Here is an 18,853-nt window from a genome sequence, read left to right as displayed (position 1 = left end):
TATTTCTCTGCCAGATTTCTCCATTTTTCTCTGTCTCACTTGGCCTATATGAATACTGACATGTTCTGTCAAATATATGTACCCATGAATTATACAGTACACAGTTTCTTTTGTTTTAGTTGACCTTTGGGTTATTATATACTTGGCATTTGATTTTCCAATTTCACTTGTCTTTTTCAGAGGGAATAATTTCTGAATGCTAAATAATTCTGTTTGAACTTCTGATTTAAAAAATGTAGGTTTTTGAACAAGAAATCAATATTTCCATCCTACTCTGTTTGGGCAACTTTAAACATCTACCTGGCAGGCCAGTATACAATGTCAAGAAGCAATTACTTATTTTATACATACATACATCTCCAAATGAAGAGAAATGAAGAAAGCCCATTACATCAGTTCTTCTCTCTTTGATATCATGTATATAAAAAGCAACCTATAATTTTTAATTACATCATAGTACGATATCTATATCACACTGTTAGAGAAACTGTAGGTTAAGAATCCACGCCTGATTTTTTTTCTTGCTTTCTTTTCTCATTCCATCTTCCATTTATGTCACTTCTCTTTAGAATAAGATTTTTATTTCTTGTTTTTATTGATCTCTATTCCTGGCAGCCTGCCCTACTGAAGAATGTGATATTTACTTGAGTGGAGGAACGAATTATTTTGTCAAAAGAGTTCAGATATACAGGTAGTCCCCAACATATGACTATAACTGAGACTGGAATGATGGTCACAAGTGTTATCAGTTAAGCAGGTCACCATGTGACGCAAAATGAGATCACACGATTGGGAAGGATAGCCACCAGCACTTTGAATCTGTTCATAAGTAGCCCTGCAGAGGTCTTTTGTAATTTGAATGGACATAAGTTGAGGACTAAACAATGAGGGAAATGCAATGCAATGAAGAAACAGTTTCCTGGATTGTTCTAAAACTGCAGCTCAAAATTTCTTGAATAGAGTTATCATGGAAAACCATGGTTTATTTAAAACTGAAAGCACAAGCTTTCTAAGTTTCCCTCTGGATCCAAAAAGGAAGGAGCGAGGAAATACCTAAGTGGAATACTTGAGCAGAACAGGAAATCTGCAGCTTGTTTGATCCAAATCAGGCTATGAGCTAATCTTGCTGTTTGTTTTTTTACCCAGAATAATTGTAAGTTTAGAAGAGCTTAGAAATGGAAAGGATGCTGATCTTAATGAACCACTGAACAGATCCAGCATAGCAGTTCTTACAAGGCCTAAGAACAAAAGCAAATTATAAATGCAGAATAGCAGGAGCCACCTCTCTGGATGATTATCTGCTACCAAAGTTCTGCTGGTCTTGGAAAGCTGGTGAACTGTCTCAGCATAATCTTCTACAGCTTGTTCCAAAATCTGATGTTTCTTCAACATAGAAACTGCACTTTGTTCATCCTAAAGTTTCAAGAGAGAACAAATCATGTTTATTAAATGGCAAACTATCCTAATTTGCATATTTAGCAAAGCCTTTTCCCGACCATTTGGTAAGAGGATTGTCCACTATTTGTGTTTAACTTGCAAGTATGTAATTCTTGACTTATGTCATTTGTGTAATTATGTCATTATGCAAATTAAACAAATTATATAATTTGTTGCAATTTTGACATACATTTTGTAATTTGTACAACTTGCATAATTTTATTACTCAAATTATGTGAGTCATTGTAATAAAATAAAATGTAATTGTCTTGCCCACATTACTTGTGCTAGAGTTGCCTATTATATGAGGATGATGTCAAGACATCTAAAAATATGCTTCTAAAGTCTGCTAAATGGGAAATTGTTAACTCAAGGTTTAAAGTTCCCAATGCTGCTACTGTTATCTATGGAAAGTCAAACTACATCAAAAGTGCTGGATTATAGAGGACAGAGAATACATTCCCCAATCCTGTTCAAATGTCAGCATGCAGGAATGTTAGATGCTGATATCACATCATTCAATACTGTTTAGCTATAAGAAAACTGACTAGTTATCTGTCTTGTAAATGACACGAATGACTTAAATTACAGCTGTAGTACGCCACAGCATTTCTAATGAAAGTAAGTTAACTGAATGATCTAACAATAATGATGGTCACAATATGGCATGGGTATGATAAGGCACAAACTGTAATCCCAGTGACATGCCACAATAGGATGTATGTCAGGTCTGTTGCTTTTTTTCCTGTGCTGCTTTTTGATTTCTAGTTCAATGGAACTAGAAACAGATCTACTTTAACAAAGGGAGGTGCTTGAACACTGACTGGAGTGACATGCTGGACTCAATGAAACAATGCAACAAAAATATGGGCACAAACTTGCTGATTTAATCAGTTATTTGATTTAAAAATATTTTATTGCTTTAAATGTGGGTTACTCAAATCCAAATACAAGAATCCTATCCTGAGTTTATGAAATCTGAAACAGAATATAGTTATTTTTTCAAACTAAATGGTAATCTTTTCTAGAAATATATTTATGTCCTTCATCAAAGAAGAAATAAACACAGTGAACTGAACACAAGTTAAAAGGTAGATTAGCTGACAATGGTAAATTGACTCACAAGATTTCCTTGCCCTATTTACTTAATATCAGGACAAATGAGAGAAATAAACAGCAGTTCAGACATTAAGAAACCTAGAAATATTTGACAATTCAAAAAAGCATTAATAAACTATAAAAAAATAATCTTAAAGAAAAAGCATTGAAGACACATCTCTCAAGCATAAGAAAGCAGGCTTCTGAGGAAAAAGGGAAATTGTTTCTCTTTAAGAAATTGAGCCCATTTTCTAAATCTGATTTCTGCAAGTGCTCACGAATAAGCACCTGAGTTTGGGAAGATGGACAAAAAAGCAGCTGCTCAACACTGATTAGATACACAGTACAATACATTGTAAATAAAAATAATTTTTAAAATATTATAACCATATTCTGATGATAGCTGATACAAATAAAAAATAGGCAAAAACATCCATGCAAAACAATAAAACGTAACAAAATGAAAAATGGGAAGTATTTGTAGTTTTATGCTATGTGGACTGTTGGGAAAGTCCAGTTTTAAACTGAGAACTGAAGAGTCTCTATATCAGTGAGATGGGCAGCATAGAAAATAAATAAATAAATAAATAAAATAAAAGCAAAACTGCTAGCTTGTTACCATTTTGGTCTCCCAGTTTATCAGTTCTATAGTTTGTGTTGCCAAAGCTTACAGCTTTTTACACAGCACGAGGTAGATCTTGGTTTCGTAGCAAGTTCAGGACTTCTACCTACCTGTCTTTAATTCTATACTTAATGTCCATACAGTCTTTGGGAACAAAAGTAAAGTGTTTTTTCATTATACATTATATGCACGATAGTTTTAATATCATGCTGGTTGGGGAATTCTGGGAGTTGAAGTCCACACATCTTAAAGTTGCTGAGGTGGGAAAAACACTTGATTCAGATCAGTGACTCAGTTTCCTATATTCCAGGAAGCTTCCTTACCTTGGCCTTCTCTTCTGACATCATGTATAGCTCCTGTTCACTCATCCAGGCTTCAGCTTCTGCAGCATCAAAATAATATTGTTGGGCTTTGTGGGATTCCTCAAGGCGCTTGTGGCGTTTCTCTGTCTCCTCAATCAGGAGGTTCCACAGCTGCTGCAAATCTGCAAGCCGCTGCTGGATTGCTTCGGCATTAAGGCTGCTGTCTGTAAGGATGTTTTGGCTCCTCTCAAAAATGTCATCGATACGAGGCTGGTGTCCATGGATTTCTTTCTGGAGTGTCTAATGGGGGGGGGGAATTCAATACTCATACTAAGAATAGTTTAACAAATACTTAAAACAGTGGTTCTCAACCTTTTTAATGCTGCGACCCCCAACCGGTCGTAAGTCAAGGACTAAACCGGTCGTAAGTCGAGGACTAAACCGGTCGTAAGTCGAGGACTAAACCGGTCGTAAGTCGAGGACTACCCAACCGGTCGTAAGTCGAGGACTTTCCCTGCCTGGGAGTGCCACGCATGCGTGGTTCCGCCCCCTGCACCAGCCGAGGCGTAGCTGGCAAGCGGCAGAGACGGAGCAGGCCGACCACCAGCTGGCCCAGCCCAAGAGAGGTAAGGCACCCGCCGGAAAAGGGGAAAAAAAAATGGCGGACAGCCTTGCTTGGCGACCCCCGTGAAATGGTCGATTGACCCCAAATGGGGTCGCGACCCATAGGTTGAGAACCGCTGACTTAAAAGAAAGATAAAGAGAAGTCAGTCTCTAAACCAGCATTCTAACCATTACACAAAACTGCTCTCATCTTGAGAACAGGAGATTGGGTAAAGATTAATTCATTGGACAAATCAACACACATTTATGATTTAAACTTTTATCCTCTCCTTTCACACATGTAATGCCCAAAGCACCTACATCTGATATCCTTGTCAGAAAATTTTGTTGCAGAAAATCATGACGTGTGCAAAATGGGAGATTTAATCAGACATAAGAAATAAACCAGCTCACTGTGGTAAGTGGAGTAGATTCAAACAACTGCACAATTTATTATCTTTGCAGTGGCCATAAGATAGATTAATTTCTATCAGTTGCATATAAAATACAGGAGCCACTGATTAGAATACCATTGTGTGAATGGCATTTTTCATTTATTAAAAAGTTAATATAAAACATATGCCAGTGGAAAGGAAAAGGAAAAGAACAAGAGCATTCATCCACAAACTTCACCTAGGATATTCATTAAGGAAAGAATCTAAATTTTGAATATTTTGCCTATCTGAAGATTGCTAACGAGCTCTAGCCTCTTACCTGATTTTTCTTAATTAACAATTGAACAGTCTGAAGGTTGTGCCCATGATCTGTGGATGTGGCAATAGGCATCCTTTCTCCAACCCACAACTAGCAGAGATAAAAAAATAATATTCTGATCAATAAGGAATACAGGCATGGGAAGGAAGTATAACAAGAATTAAGAGATGGGATGATAACATCATGTGCTATCCAGAAAATTCATAAAACATGTCAAGCTGTAACTGAGAATAACTCACAATTTCATCCTCCACATCCCGGTTGAACTGATGGATCTCCTTAGAGGCCAGTAGGTGAGACTTCCTTTCATTCAAGGGTTCCAGCAATTCCAAGAATTTCTTCTCCACCGTGTAGCGTTTACCATCAACTTCATCAGGACTCTTGCCTTCCTGACTCAGTGCCTGGGCTTGACTCTGCAGCTCCTCAATCTCTTTCTTACGTACATCCATTTGATTCTCAAGCATCTACAATGAAAATGAAGATGTAGATATTCATCCATTGCTAAACTGGTCTTACCCTCTAAGGCACTGTTTCTCAACCTTGACAATTTTAAGGCATGTGGACTTCAACTCCCAGAATTCCACAGCCAGCAATGCTGGCTGTGGAATTCTGGGAGTTGAAGTCCACATGCCTTAAAATTGTCAAGGTTGAGAAACACTGCTCTAAGGAACATTAGCAAGACCACAAAACAAAAAAAGTTCAGCCACCAATTGCTACTTATTTTTATATTATCCAATGAGATTATTGCTCACTTCCTTTTGGGTCATTTTAATGGTTTTTAAACAGTTTCCTTTTTCCCCCCCAAAAAACCATATTCTAAGTGTTTTAGTTTGCCTTTCTGTGCAACATGTTATTATAAAGGAACCATTTCTGCTTGAATTTGTTTAGACTTGTGCTACAAATATATATAGTCCGTTTTTCCATTGCTGTGCATTCTCAAATTTTAGTCTCCCAAACTTGTATTATTGGAAAGATTTCTCTTTTCCATTGATGTGCTACATTGGTTCTTGCTGCTGTCAGCCATATCTTAATAAATTGTGATGCTTTTTATTTATATTCTTTGGGTCCTGCCCAATACAAATATTTGTAGTTTAAATTTGAGTTTTATTTTCAGAATTTTCTGGATGTTCTGTGTAATTCTTTCCAGTACTTTTGAGACTTTTTGCAAAGATTGAACCTTTCTGTGACAGAAGCTGAAGAAACTTCTTGGATAAGAAGTGAAACATCTTCAAAGAAAAACAAGAAAGTCCACTTGCCTCTTGAAAAAGCATCTTTCAGACAACCATGACCTGGATGACTGAGAATCTCCATAGACACTTTCTGTGACATAGTTTTCAGTGAATTATAGCAATTTATGAGAGGAGAAATTCACCAATACCTTGCATCTCCATTTTGTCAATCTCTTTTAGTCAAATCATTCAAACACAATGTAGCAAACAAAAAGAAACAAATGTACAAGTTTGTCAAAATTAAATATGTCCCAGTGTCTATTTCAACTCTGTTGTGAAAATCAACTCCAATTAACACCTTACATATATGACAGACAAATCTCCAGAATATAGAGGAAACTTATATCAATGAATCAATCAAGGACAACAGTGCTATTTCTGTCATCATCAAATGGACATGGTGTACAAAATATATTTTGTAGATTTTTTAGAGACTGCCATGAACTGTTGAAGAATGAGCCCTCAGATATTTTTTTCTCCTTGTTTTAGATGGCAGGTGAAGAGATTTGTATTCAGATTACATCTGGGAAACAGATTGGTAAATGTTATGGCTATGCAGGCTATAAATTTGCAAGCATAAATAATGGTTTAGAACAGATATGGGTATGTATATAGCATCTGGCTTCAACTGCAGGGGCAGCCCAACAAACCTTGGGGAAAAACAAGCTGCTTTAAATTGACAGACACATTTGTTCCTTGAACTTTATGAAGCATTTCTGAATTCAAAGCATTGCACTGTCCCATTAAATACCACTCAACTTTGTATTTATTTCATATATTTCACGTGACACATTTGCTTTTCTTAACAAAAGTATCCCAAGTACCTAAAAGTGATATAATAATGGAACACTGTAGTCAGCTTGAATACTATCCAACTGGAAAGGCATTCAGATAACTTTTTATTATAAAAATAAACTCATGTATATTTCACCTTTTTTGCCTTTTTTTCTGTCCATTACCAAAGTGGCAAAGTTTACTACTCCAATGGCTTTACCTGTTGTTTTTTCAGCAAAATGTTGACACTGGTGAGATCTTTGCCATAATCATCTGATTGTATCTGGCTCTCCAGGCCATTCAGCCATTTATCTAAGTCAGCACAGCTCTGGGTGAACAGCTCAGCCTTATTGGCATCAAAAAGCCGCTGAGCTTTTGTTTGGGTGGTGCTTTCCAGTTCTTGCCACATTTGGTGTAGGCTTGTCAACTTCTCTTTCACAATTGCTTCAGTTTCAGGCTTTTCGGCAATCAACTGCATCCCTTCCTAAAAATAAACAAAATGATCAACCAAGAACAGTTAAGTCAGTTTCCCGTAACCTGGTAATTCCACCTGCCTAGGACTAATTCACATGATTCTATGCTAGCCTGTTCCTGAAGTCTCAGGTCCAGTCTTTTCTAATATTGGGTCTCTAGACTCAAAATAAGCCATGCCATAGGCAATGGAGAAAAGATGCTGGAAAAGAACATTTGGAAACAATGTTGTAAGTACAACCATAATTTAATGAAATTGCTAATATAGATAAATTTAGAAATCTATTCCCAACTTCACGTATCATAATTTATGAGATAAATACTATGGGTGCTCCTCTCTGCATCTTCTCAGACAAAAATAGCTTTTATATAGTGGTTCTGGCCCTTATCAGACCAAAATTCGATGTACATGCTAACCAGGGAACTGTAGTATAAAACTGGTTATAAATATAGATACATTTCCTGTGTGAATATCTTGAGGAGACTTCCACCAGAGACTCTGAAGTTCAGAACTGATATTCCTCCACATCATATACTATTTATAAGCCATCCTGGGTATTCCCTCCTAGATCCCATGTCCACTTTCTTCATCTTGATCCTTCCCATATATAGGAAGATTGCTTGCGAATATTAGGAGGTATAGTCCAAGACATCTAAAGGGAAAATGTTTAGAAAGGCTGATATAACTCATTTCCAAAAACCTGTCTTCCCTATTTTTCTTGCCAGGAGGCATCCCCATTCCTATGCCCATCTCTAAGTTGCTCAAGTTAATTAAAAAGCTCAGAAGGTTCTCTTTCACAAGTTCAATGAAATAAAGACTGTCAGCATTTTCTATATAAAAGCAACTAGGAATAATTATTTTAGTACGTAAAACTAACAACCCACAAATTTGCAACCAGCACGGCATTTGCTGGAATCATAAATAATGATAAGCCACAATAGTTTACTGAGTAAGTTACAACTGGCAGTGTCCATATAACATGCTTAGCTTATAACCCATAGGTCACACACCACAGCAGCTATGTTCACACTTTGTAAACTGTATTACAATACAATATGCATAAACTCAGCCAAGGCCAAGTGTTTGGGGAAAATACTGGGTGTGGGTATAATCCAACAAATGTGCTTTTTATAAACAACAGGCATCTCAAGGACATGACAAGTAAACCCAACTGCCTTTTCCAGAGCACCATTCCTGTACCCCATACCTTTTGGATTTTGTCAAGCCATTCTTTGTTGGAGCCAAGCTCAGCCATGAAGGCTTGGTGTTTCAGCCACTTGCTATGAAGGTTTCTTGCTTCATCATAAGACATGTCTTGTGCTGTAAGCATCTTCTCGTTAATCCAGAGAGACAGCTGAAAAATGAGTGGAAATATTTAATTTTAAATAAGGTGTGTACCCAGCCATATAAAACTCCCTGACAATTTCAATCAGCTGACTAAGTCCAGATACTCGCATAATGGAAATACTTCGTCTCCAATAGGACCTTTTCCAAACTAGCTCCAGGACTATGGGACATGATTCTGAGGAATGCTTATATATCTCATTTGTTATTATAAACAGATAAAACTCCTTCTGCTCTGAAATGTCTCTAAGACTTGACTGTAAATCATTGGTTTGGGAAAAGTCCAAAGTGAGGATATTTACAGTACCAGCTCAACATTAACTTACAGAGATCTATATTTTCAAACACCAATGTAGCCTTGGTTTCAACTGGAAAGCAGAAGTGCTTGCTGCTTTCCCCTGCCAAAATTTCTCCTTTAGGCCATTTCACTTATGTATACCTTTATTTCATAACTCATGAAAAATACTAAGAGGAAGAGTTCCAAAAGACAAGATGGAAATGGGGGTGAGCTCAGGTCTCTGCCCATCTGTTACTTCTCAGCATGAAGTGGCCCTCAGCCACTTTGCAGCTGGCTGGACCATCCCATAACCAAAGCTGTGCTGGTGCCACAATGTCTAGTTTAGCCTTAAGGCACATTTATAAGATTGAAATACAGTCACACATGGATTGGAAAGAAATCATAGAGAGCTTAACTCAGGGGCAGCAACAGAAAAATCCTTGAAGGCCCTTTGCAAATTATTCAGAAATAATTCTAGTGGAACAGTGTAGCTCAGTGACAGAGTGCACCCTTTCATATCAAAAGTCACAATTTAAATTCTTAATATACTGTGTCTGTATGTGTATACACACGCACACGTGCATGTGCATGCGCGCGTGTGCGTACACACATACACACACAGATTAAAAGATTTTATGTTAATCTGACTAGAAAAAAAAACTTTTGCGGAAATCTTTGTTATCCATAATTGTGGGGGAGGACTGTAATGAGGATGGGACTCTTGCTTATTTAGTAGTGGGACAAAAAAGAGTCTGACATGAAAGCCCTTCCTAATGAAATTCCCACTATTAACCTGCTTTTCATATGGGCATCATTGTCAGAAGAGACAACATGGGTTGGTGTACAGTGGTCTATGAACATTCAACTGTCAACACAGTGCCCCTATACTAGCTGGACTTTAGAATGTTAACAGTGGCACAACTTATTTCTCTGCCTGAGGCTTCATCTAACACTACGGGAGTGGAATTCCGTAATTCCATACAACAGGAAGTTGCCTTGCCTCCTCCTCCTTTCTGAATTCTCTAAACCTCTGTAACAAATTTGGGAGTATGTGTAGAGGAGACTCTATTTCACCCATCACTTCTTTTCTACAGGCAAACAAAGAAGATTGACTACCAGTTCAACCTCATGTTATTAACAAGAAACGTCTCCCAAGTAATCAGATCCAAATCTTGCAAATCTTTTTTGTAAGGTTAAGAAAATGTAGTACATTTTGAAGCTGCATATTCTACATTTTTTCAGCCAACCACCCCCCAAGAGGAAAGTATGTCAACACATCTGATTCACAGCTTGCAACAAATCTCTCCCACATATAAAATCTTACCCAAGCAAAGGGAGTGGAGCAGAATTGGACAGCTAGGCCAGCCACCCTCTATTTTTGGTTGACAAAGACCATTTTTATTCATTCATGAACATTTCCAAAGGTCACTTCATAAAAGGCTCGTTAAAGATGGAAATAAAAGGAAAATCTGCAATTGCGGGAATTAAAAGAATCTGCCTTTCAGAGGGAGATAACAAAGAGGTTGTTCATGGCTTTAGGAAGGATTCTTTTTGAGCCTTCAACTGGACAATAGCTGGTCTGCTCCCAAAGCAGCACCAAGTTCACTTTGAAGCTATATTATCCTGACATACAAAGAGAGATGTTCTCAGGGTCCAGGAGTGACAAAACATAGGATGAGATGTGGGGGGGAGGAGGATGTCAATTCTATTTATGAGCAAATCTTTTGTAGCAAAGGAAGGGCCAGGAAGGTAGACAGAATGGTTCCTGCTATAGGCTGCTTGGTGAGAGTGTTGTTTGCTTCAACCTCACATAATCAATCACAACACAGAGATATCAAGCACTTCTTTTATGTCCATCGCTTGTCACTATTAAGCTCCACTTTTATCAATAATTCTTGATCATGGACAATACTCTTGAGCTTTGATTAGCATGTTCTCTGTCTCAGGTCCTTGGTTCTCAGGAGCTGAAATCTATAGATTTCATTTAAGTTGTTATATCTCTAACATCTAAGTTGAATACGAGTGCACGAAATTCCCTTAAATCTTACCAAGCCACAAGTCCAATAGTCCAGAACTATTTATCCTGACTTGTAGCAGCTCTCCAATGTCCCAAGAAAATTAGAGTTTTTCTCATAAGAGATTAACATGTGGAGAGAATGGATTCTCTTTTACATGTAATTTTTATTATTATTTCTCTGTAGGAAAAATATGGTGGTTGTATCTGACTGCAAAATGTATGTAATTGTTAAGCAATGGAGACAAGAAGAATCTAGGAACTTATGATTATGCACTTTAGTTTAAGTGTTGTTTTTATGTATTTTATTTATTTATATATCAAACATCTCCCTCACAGAGGGGCTCTAGAGGAAAGAAAGCAATGTTACATTAGAACAGGCTTTTGGCTTTTTAAATGAAATGTATACTGTTGCTGGCTTAACAAAACAAAATCAGGAATAATGAAAGCTATTAAGGACTGTCTGCCATTAGAGGTTAATCAACTGGTCTAGAGGTGATAGCTATCATCTGTTATTAATTAATGGATCAGACCTAATAGACAAACTGAGACACAAACAAACAGAAGTACCTTCTGTTGAAGGGGAATGGAGGAGTCATTTTCTGAATGGATTAAGAAAACATACCTCTTGACAATCTTGAAGAAACTTTTGAAGATCTCTGTTGTCTTTTAATCTCATCAGAAGTTCACTGGCCACTTCACGATTCTTTTTATGTCTGTTCAAAATAAAAATAAAGAAGACATTTTCAGTGCTGGAACTTTGAGCAAATTGAATACAGTCAGAATAGAAGCTGCACTTTTTGTTATTTTCTAATGTTTAGATGCTAGACTTTTTCTAAACAAGGACAAAACCCCTTGAAATAAGGAACACAATGACAAGCCTCAACATTTCCCTACACATAAAAGAATAACATGAAGCACCTTCACAATCATTTGTATACTCATGATGATGCTGGGGATTTAAACAGAGAATGCTGCTCATTTGAAGAGAATGCTGATTGAATTATATAAAAATATTTTTTAAAAGATATAGTTTCATTTCAAGCATATAGTTATGTACATTTTGTTGGAGAATACAAACTCAGTTTTAGCAACTAAAGAGAAGTAAATTAGGAAGTATTTATGAATAACGTATTAATGAATATTTATGAATAATAAACTGCCCATCTGAGGAAGATGAGCGGTTTAAAAATATGAAATCTAAACCAACAAATGAATCAATTTATGAATTAATTCAGATATATTGTTGGATCGCAGTTTCCATTATGGGGCTAATCTCACCCAATGGGCTAGTGACCCAGCAGAAAATGTTTGCCTCCTGCTCCTGTCAGATGGAACTCCTTAGCCGATGGGATCTATAACATGCCTCTCCTGCTGGACTTGATGGGATGGGGAGAAAGGATCTTACAGATAATCTAACTGCATGCCATATAGGGCTTTAAAGGTAAAATCCAGCACCTTGAATTGGACCCAGAATCAAAATGGTAACTGTGCAGCATATGGAGCAGAGGTGTAAACTGTCTCCTTCTAAAGGCACACATAATTGTCCATGCCGCTACATTTTCCACCAGTTGAAGCTTACAAACACCCTTCAAGGACAGGCTATGTGGAGCATGCTACAGTAGTATATTCAAGAGGTGACCAGAGGAGGTAGGCAGTTCATGGTGAGCTACATGTGAATTAGTTTGAAAAATTAATTTTGCATTACACAATTTGTAGAGAATTAAGTTTTAATGCACACGAATACAGACGTTTTACTGAAATGTTATAAAAGTTAAATGTTTTTCCAGTCTTCACTAGCTTCATAATATAGCTTCATAATATTTATTTCATAACAAATTATTATTATTAATATTAATCACTCTTAATTTAGATCAGGCATGTCAAACTCGCGACGTCATGTGATGTCGCGCAATATATCGGAGCTTTTTCACCATTGCCGGCAATGGGGTGAGTGTGGTTTCCCCATGACTCGTCCAGCCCACGGCAGTTTGATACCCCTGATTTAAATCCTCATCCTCCTCCCCCTTGCCCACACACATATCAAACAGGCAAGGAGAGGGTGGCTCACTTAAAGTCATCGTTTGAATTCAGAAACACTGGAAAAAAATCTGAACCAGGCACATTATATATTTTAGCTGACTATTGTAGCTGGGCTAGGTCTCAGTGTATATAACATCAGCAAGGAAAGGAAAAATATCTTGCCAAAGACTTAATAAGAACTAAACTAAAAAGCTATCCAATCTGCAAAATTGGAAAATGCAAAATTCCATTAGATGGCAGCAAACAAAGAAAACTACTGCTTTCTAACGATTATCCAGATTTTTGCAGTGCAAATAATGGTATGGTTAGTTTTATGCTGTTCATTGAATAGAGAAATGAAAAAAATATTTAAAATAAAATTACCATGGTAGCTTTTTTTCTTTAAAAATATTTGTGTGCTGGTAACTCTTAATAGCTTTGTCATCAAAACTCATATGGAATGTCTATTTAAAATTATGCTGATTACAGATAATAGCATTTTTATTTCCTGTAAAATTTAGTAAGAGAAACTGGACCAGTTTTTTTTTAATTCACCAATGAGAATTTCTTTGTCACTATAAAGGGCAAAATCTGTCCATTTCCCCACCAAAACTGCATGAAAATTAAAATGCTTTGACAGAATGTTCTGTTAATAATTCAACTGCATATTATGAATTTTTCTCACACAAGGCATAGTTCCTCAAAAGCTCTTTAATAAGCCTTGGCTATGACTCAATACTCCATAAACCAACTCTTACCAAGTCAAGCTCTCTGGTGGTTTCCATAATCCTTAAATAAAGTAACAGGCTTAAGATAACTTTGCAAGTGATTATACCTATGTATTCTAGAAAAAGGAAGTTGTGGTATGTAATTACAAGCAAATTTTGTTTTTGAAAGAGATGATTGCAGAATTAAACAAAAACAATTCAGATTGCTGAACATTAAAACAAATAACTAAGCAAATATCAATGATTCTTTAAGACTGTAGTGTATTTAGACTTAAAGAAAATGAGAAACAGCAACTCAGTTTTTAAAAGGCTTAATTATTATATCTTGGTTCAATAAATTGAAATATGAACAAATCTTTTAAGCTATAAACACAATCTCTCCATAGCGAACAAGAAAATAAACCAGAACACCTTCACTATGTTTTCTCTATCATGCAGAGTGGGAAACTACTACTAAGTTCTCTAACTGCTACAAAAATATGTTTTATATGTTACCCTTTGCTTGTCTGGATTTAGTCACTAGGTTTTATTATTATGTGCAAATTATGGAAACTATAACTATGTAACAATCCAAATTCAAAATGTGTGGATACAGGTTACAGTTAATACCTTTAAAACATCTAAGATTAAATGGAGGTTGGTCTTAATGTTCCATTTGTTTCCTAAAACTCTGAATGATTGTTTTCATTTCAGATGTAACAGAGACAGTGATGAAATATTTTTTGGGGATTTCTTTTTTTCTATAAGCCACCATGAGGGAAGGAAGAAAAAACTTGCATGCATGCATGCATGAATGAATGCATACAGACACATACACACACAGAGACACAGTTGACAACTATTTTAATAGACAACTATTAAAATAGCTGAAAGTTTCTAACTGGAGATACAACTGAACCTGGGACTTTCTATATTTAAACCAGTGGTTCTCAACCTTTTTAATGCCGCGACCCCCAACCGGTCGTAAGTCGAGGACTAAACCAGTCGTAAGTTGAGGACTAAACCGGTCGTAAGTCGAGGACTACCCAACCGGTCGTAAGTCAAGGACTTTCCCTGCCCGGGAGCTCCGCGCATGTGTGGTTCCACCCCCTGCGCCAGCCGAGGCGTAGCTGGCAAGTGGCAGAGATGGAGCAGGCCGACCACCAGCTGGCCCAGCTCAAGGGAGGTAAGGCACCCGCCAGAAAAGGGGGAAAAATGGCAGACAGCCTTGCTTGGCGACCCCCGTGAAATGGTCGATCGACCCCCAAATGGGGTCGCGACCCATAGGTTGAGAACCGCTGATTTAAACTATGCACTATTTTCACCCAGCTATGAGCATTGACAGCTAAGTGGACCCTGAAAAAGCACAATGCCTCAGCCAAGGTGCCAGTGCAAAATCTTCAATTTGATGTGCCACTCACTCAGCAGGGTTAACGATTAGTGAAGTGGCTCAGTGAGTATACATGTAGCTTATAGCTAGCCACTTAAGTCTAGACAGACTTGGCAAGGAAGTTGATACAAGAGATGTGTTAGGTATTTTTATAAGCTGGTGCTGATAGAGGATGTCATCACCTTCCTTTATTATTAACAATCTTGAAGCCATCTATGAGCTGGGAAGGTCTACTGAACTTGGAATTGTGTGACAGCCCCTAAGTAGCTATTCTTCTGGAAGCCCATTCAAAGAGTTTTCTCCAGTGCTGGCACTGGAGAAGACATGATGCCACCATCCTAATGCCTAAACCCCACTACTGAAGTCTATCCTGGATCTCCCTTTCAATTTGTTTTACTAATTTGGTGCTTGCTTCCTATGGAACATTATTCTATATCACTAAGGGCAATTAGAAATGTATTTTTTTTCGGTATTACAGCTTGGTAAGTCCAACATAAACCAAAAAGAGGAATACCCACCAGCAAAATACTAAAGTTAGAGCCAACCTAGACTGGAATAAGTTAAAGTCAAAGTAATTTTACAGGAAATCCACATTCAATACAGAATTAAGAACAAGACATTTTTACATTCAACTAACTTTGTTCTGAATACTGGTCAAGTTACAAGGAATGTCACAACTTTGCCATGTGAACATTCTCACTTGGAAGCAATGGCATTTTATGTTCTAATGCCACCTTTCCTAACCTCAACAGGTGTGTTAGACAAGCAGTCAGGAACTATCAACAAGCATATTCAACTCTCAGAAATCCCAGCCACATCACCTCTACTCTGGTAGCTTCATCGCACAATTTATAAACATGAAAAACGTATGGAAGATGCTGGAAACAGGGATGGATAGAGTAGAACTGGTACATTAATCCACATGACACTTATGACATGATTCTAGTCATGAAAGAGATCATAGTGCTTGAACTGAACTGTTTTTTCCCCTCCTTGTGTATTATTTATTAAAAATATTTGTATGGCATCCAGTCATATGAATCTAGGAGCTTACAATAGTCCTACATTAAAACATCCATAAAATCACCCTCAGATTAAAACATTAAACAATATACCTTGCTGTCCTCAATTCAAATCTTACTCAATGAATATTCTGCTAGAGCATCAAATGCCAAATTTATTTGACTGTAGCTTAATGTATTGCGTGAATCTAATCAACTGTATTTTATTCATGATATTGTGCATTTGGCAAGAACACGGCTCTCCCAAATATCATTAATGAATGTACCTGTCATCAATGGAGTCCACTTTCTCTTGGATTTTGTCTGAGTTGATATTCCCATCACTAACCAGTCTTCTTCCCGTCTCTACAACTGCATTGATCTTCTCCTCATTGGCATCCATTGTGGTCATGAAATCCTCCTGTTTTTTGATAGCAGCTTCCGCTCCTTCCAAAGTGGTAGGCATTTCAGTATGTGCCAAAACATACTCCTGTAATTTAAAAAGAGACAGAGTAAGATATAACTTATTCTACAACTTATGGCTGTTTAGTCTACAATTAACATTATCTAGGTTAACATAATAAAATACATTCAACCAGTACAGCAGACTCATTTGCATATCTCTAATGCACATGGCCACTGTTGACCCAAACATAATCTCTGTGACTATTTAAACATGTTTCCATATCTAAACAAACTGATTCCTAGATGCTTGTTAATCTTGTTGAGACAAAAGTGAGCGAATCTTCACAAATGTAGATCTGTTGGACCATTTGCCCATGCCACACAGTTATAGTCACATCACATTCAAGACCCATGAACCCAGCATTGTGATTTGGAGGACTGTGAATGGGTGGCATGTTCCACTGGATGACTTCCTGGTTTCTCTTCAACTATGGCTTGAAGCATGCTTCCAATACAGGATTATAAAGGTTTGGGAAAATCAGAAAGCCTTTAAGTCAGGTACCCAATAAATGAGAAGAAGAAAAACAGGAAAAGATATGTAAGATGAACACTAGCTTGTCACTCCTTCTTGATTCATCAGGTATGTATTATCTGACTACAGTCAATATATCAGGTTGGGTAGCTCATCATAGCTTCCTTATAAGAAAACTGTTTTTCAAAATACTTCTTGTCCATTCAGAAAATGGTTTCTTGAGTCTAAGAATCACTACCCCACAGACAAATACCTCAAATTAATTTTCTATCAGTACAAAAATGTGCTTATTGTTTCATGTGGCAGGCTAAAATTTAGTCAGTTTAGTCAGTTCAATAGAAGTAGAAAAATGCTACCAACATATTTCAGAAGTTATCCTCCAAAAAGATAATCAGTCAAACATCACTATTTTGTCATTTTAAAGCAAGAATGGGCATTGTGTGATTTTTCCAGATGTTGTTGAACTCCAGTTCAACAGAGGGGGATGCTATTCATAACATTTGGAGAATCACAAGCCCGAACCTACTTTCTGAGAATTAAAACATCCTTATCACGAAAACTGCTTACCTGGTTGTTAAGAAATGCCTCTGCTTGCTTTGTGTCTCTAAGGAATAATTGGTAAGCGTGGGATTGGGAAAGAAGATTCTGCCGATTTTCCCACATTTTGTGAAGCTCATTCCATCCAGTGTCCAAGGCCTGCAGACGCTGGTGTAAGAACATGTACTGAGCATCAGTCTGGCCCTGGGTCACCATCTCACCAATATCTCTCATTTTCTGATAGTCTTCCTCATAATTATTGATTTCATTCTTAATGTTCTCATGCTGTGTAAGCAGCTTTTCTGCTTCCATCAATGTATTGGGCATATCTTCTGAGGCAATGGCTGTTTGGGTCCGGGAAAGCCAGGACTGGAAGTCATCTAAGTCACGCAAAAACTGCTGCAGTTTGCTTGCCTCTCCCAAGGACTCTTCACGGTTCTTCAAAGTTGTTTTCATTTCTTCCCAAACATCATTGATTTCAGCAAGTCTAGACAGAATAGCTCGAGCCTGATCAGGATGTTCTGATTCTAACTTTTCAGCCTCTTTCTGGAGATCAGTGAGCTTGGCCTCAATAGCTACCAAGTCACGTTCCATTCCGGTTAGCTTCCTCTGAAGAGCTATAACACCAGCCAAGTCATTGCCAAGCTCTTGGGTAGATTCAATAACTTTAGTCTTCTCCCTGATCCAAGATTTGGTTTCATTACATTCAAGATGATAGTTCTGGATACTGAGAGCTGAGATAAGAGCATCTTTCTTTATGTCCACCAGTTCTCTGAATTGGCTCCACCTAAAACAAAGAGGCAGAGAGGAAAAAAAACAGTGAACTTCACATTTTCATCATTGCTTCTCTGTTCCATGTTTCAAAATGCAATATGCTTTTGTCTCTTTATTTGTAGCTCTCAATATAATACTTTAAAATTTAACAACTATATTATTCTATTACGTTCTAAAATACTTGAACATTCCAAAAGATATATGAAAGGTGGGTGCACATAACATCATTTGTTTAATTAATGTTGGCAAAATATTAGAATCTCTGAATAAAGAAAGTAGGCAAATCTAATGTCAATGCTGCAAATACTGTATATTCTTGCTTTGACAAAATATGCAGAACTGTCTGGTATTTTCAGTTGATGGTGGTGGGGAGGAGAAAGATAGGACTGCGGGGAAGAGACCGGAAGAGAACCTCTGCCCTTCCACCTGATAGGAGAACATGATATATGACAGCAAATTTAGGGAGGGAACATGCTGGTAAATTAATTGCTCAGAGGAAGAGAATTTTAGACCTTAGCATCAACTCGTTGTGCCTGTGCCGACATTTTGTAACAATAAATTACTTTTAGGAAAATCAATGCCTGGAAGTTCTTTGAAGT

The 18,853-nt window shown here is 37.3% G+C and overlaps 1 protein-coding gene across 1 annotated transcript in view; it reads right to left on the bottom strand.

The window, feature by feature from the left end:
• SPTBN1 (spectrin beta, non-erythrocytic 1) overlaps positions 1–18,853 on the bottom strand; it is a 128,285-nt gene that overhangs the window by 23,515 nt on the left and 85,917 nt on the right. The window contains exons 15-23 of the mRNA XM_015813692.1: positions 17,511–18,267; positions 16,294–16,496; positions 11,512–11,602; positions 8,459–8,605; positions 7,000–7,263; positions 5,016–5,240; positions 4,777–4,866; positions 3,481–3,759; positions 1,283–1,413 (exon numbers count right to left, since the gene is read on the bottom strand). Of these exons, the coding sequence (XP_015669178.1) occupies positions 1,283–1,413; positions 3,481–3,759; positions 4,777–4,866; positions 5,016–5,240; positions 7,000–7,263; positions 8,459–8,605; positions 11,512–11,602; positions 16,294–16,496; positions 17,511–18,267 (2,187 nt within the window). The remainder of the gene's footprint in view (positions 1–1,282; positions 1,414–3,480; positions 3,760–4,776; positions 4,867–5,015; positions 5,241–6,999; positions 7,264–8,458; positions 8,606–11,511; positions 11,603–16,293; positions 16,497–17,510; positions 18,268–18,853) is intronic.

The sequence above is a fragment of the Protobothrops mucrosquamatus genome, unplaced genomic scaffold (assembly GCF_001527695.2).
Source record: "Protobothrops mucrosquamatus isolate PMUCROS unplaced genomic scaffold, P.Mucros_1.0 scaffold181, whole genome shotgun sequence".
Classification (NCBI taxonomy): Eukaryota; Metazoa; Chordata; class Lepidosauria; order Squamata; family Viperidae; genus Protobothrops; species Protobothrops mucrosquamatus.
This window is presented reverse-complemented; position numbering and strand designations above follow the sequence as displayed.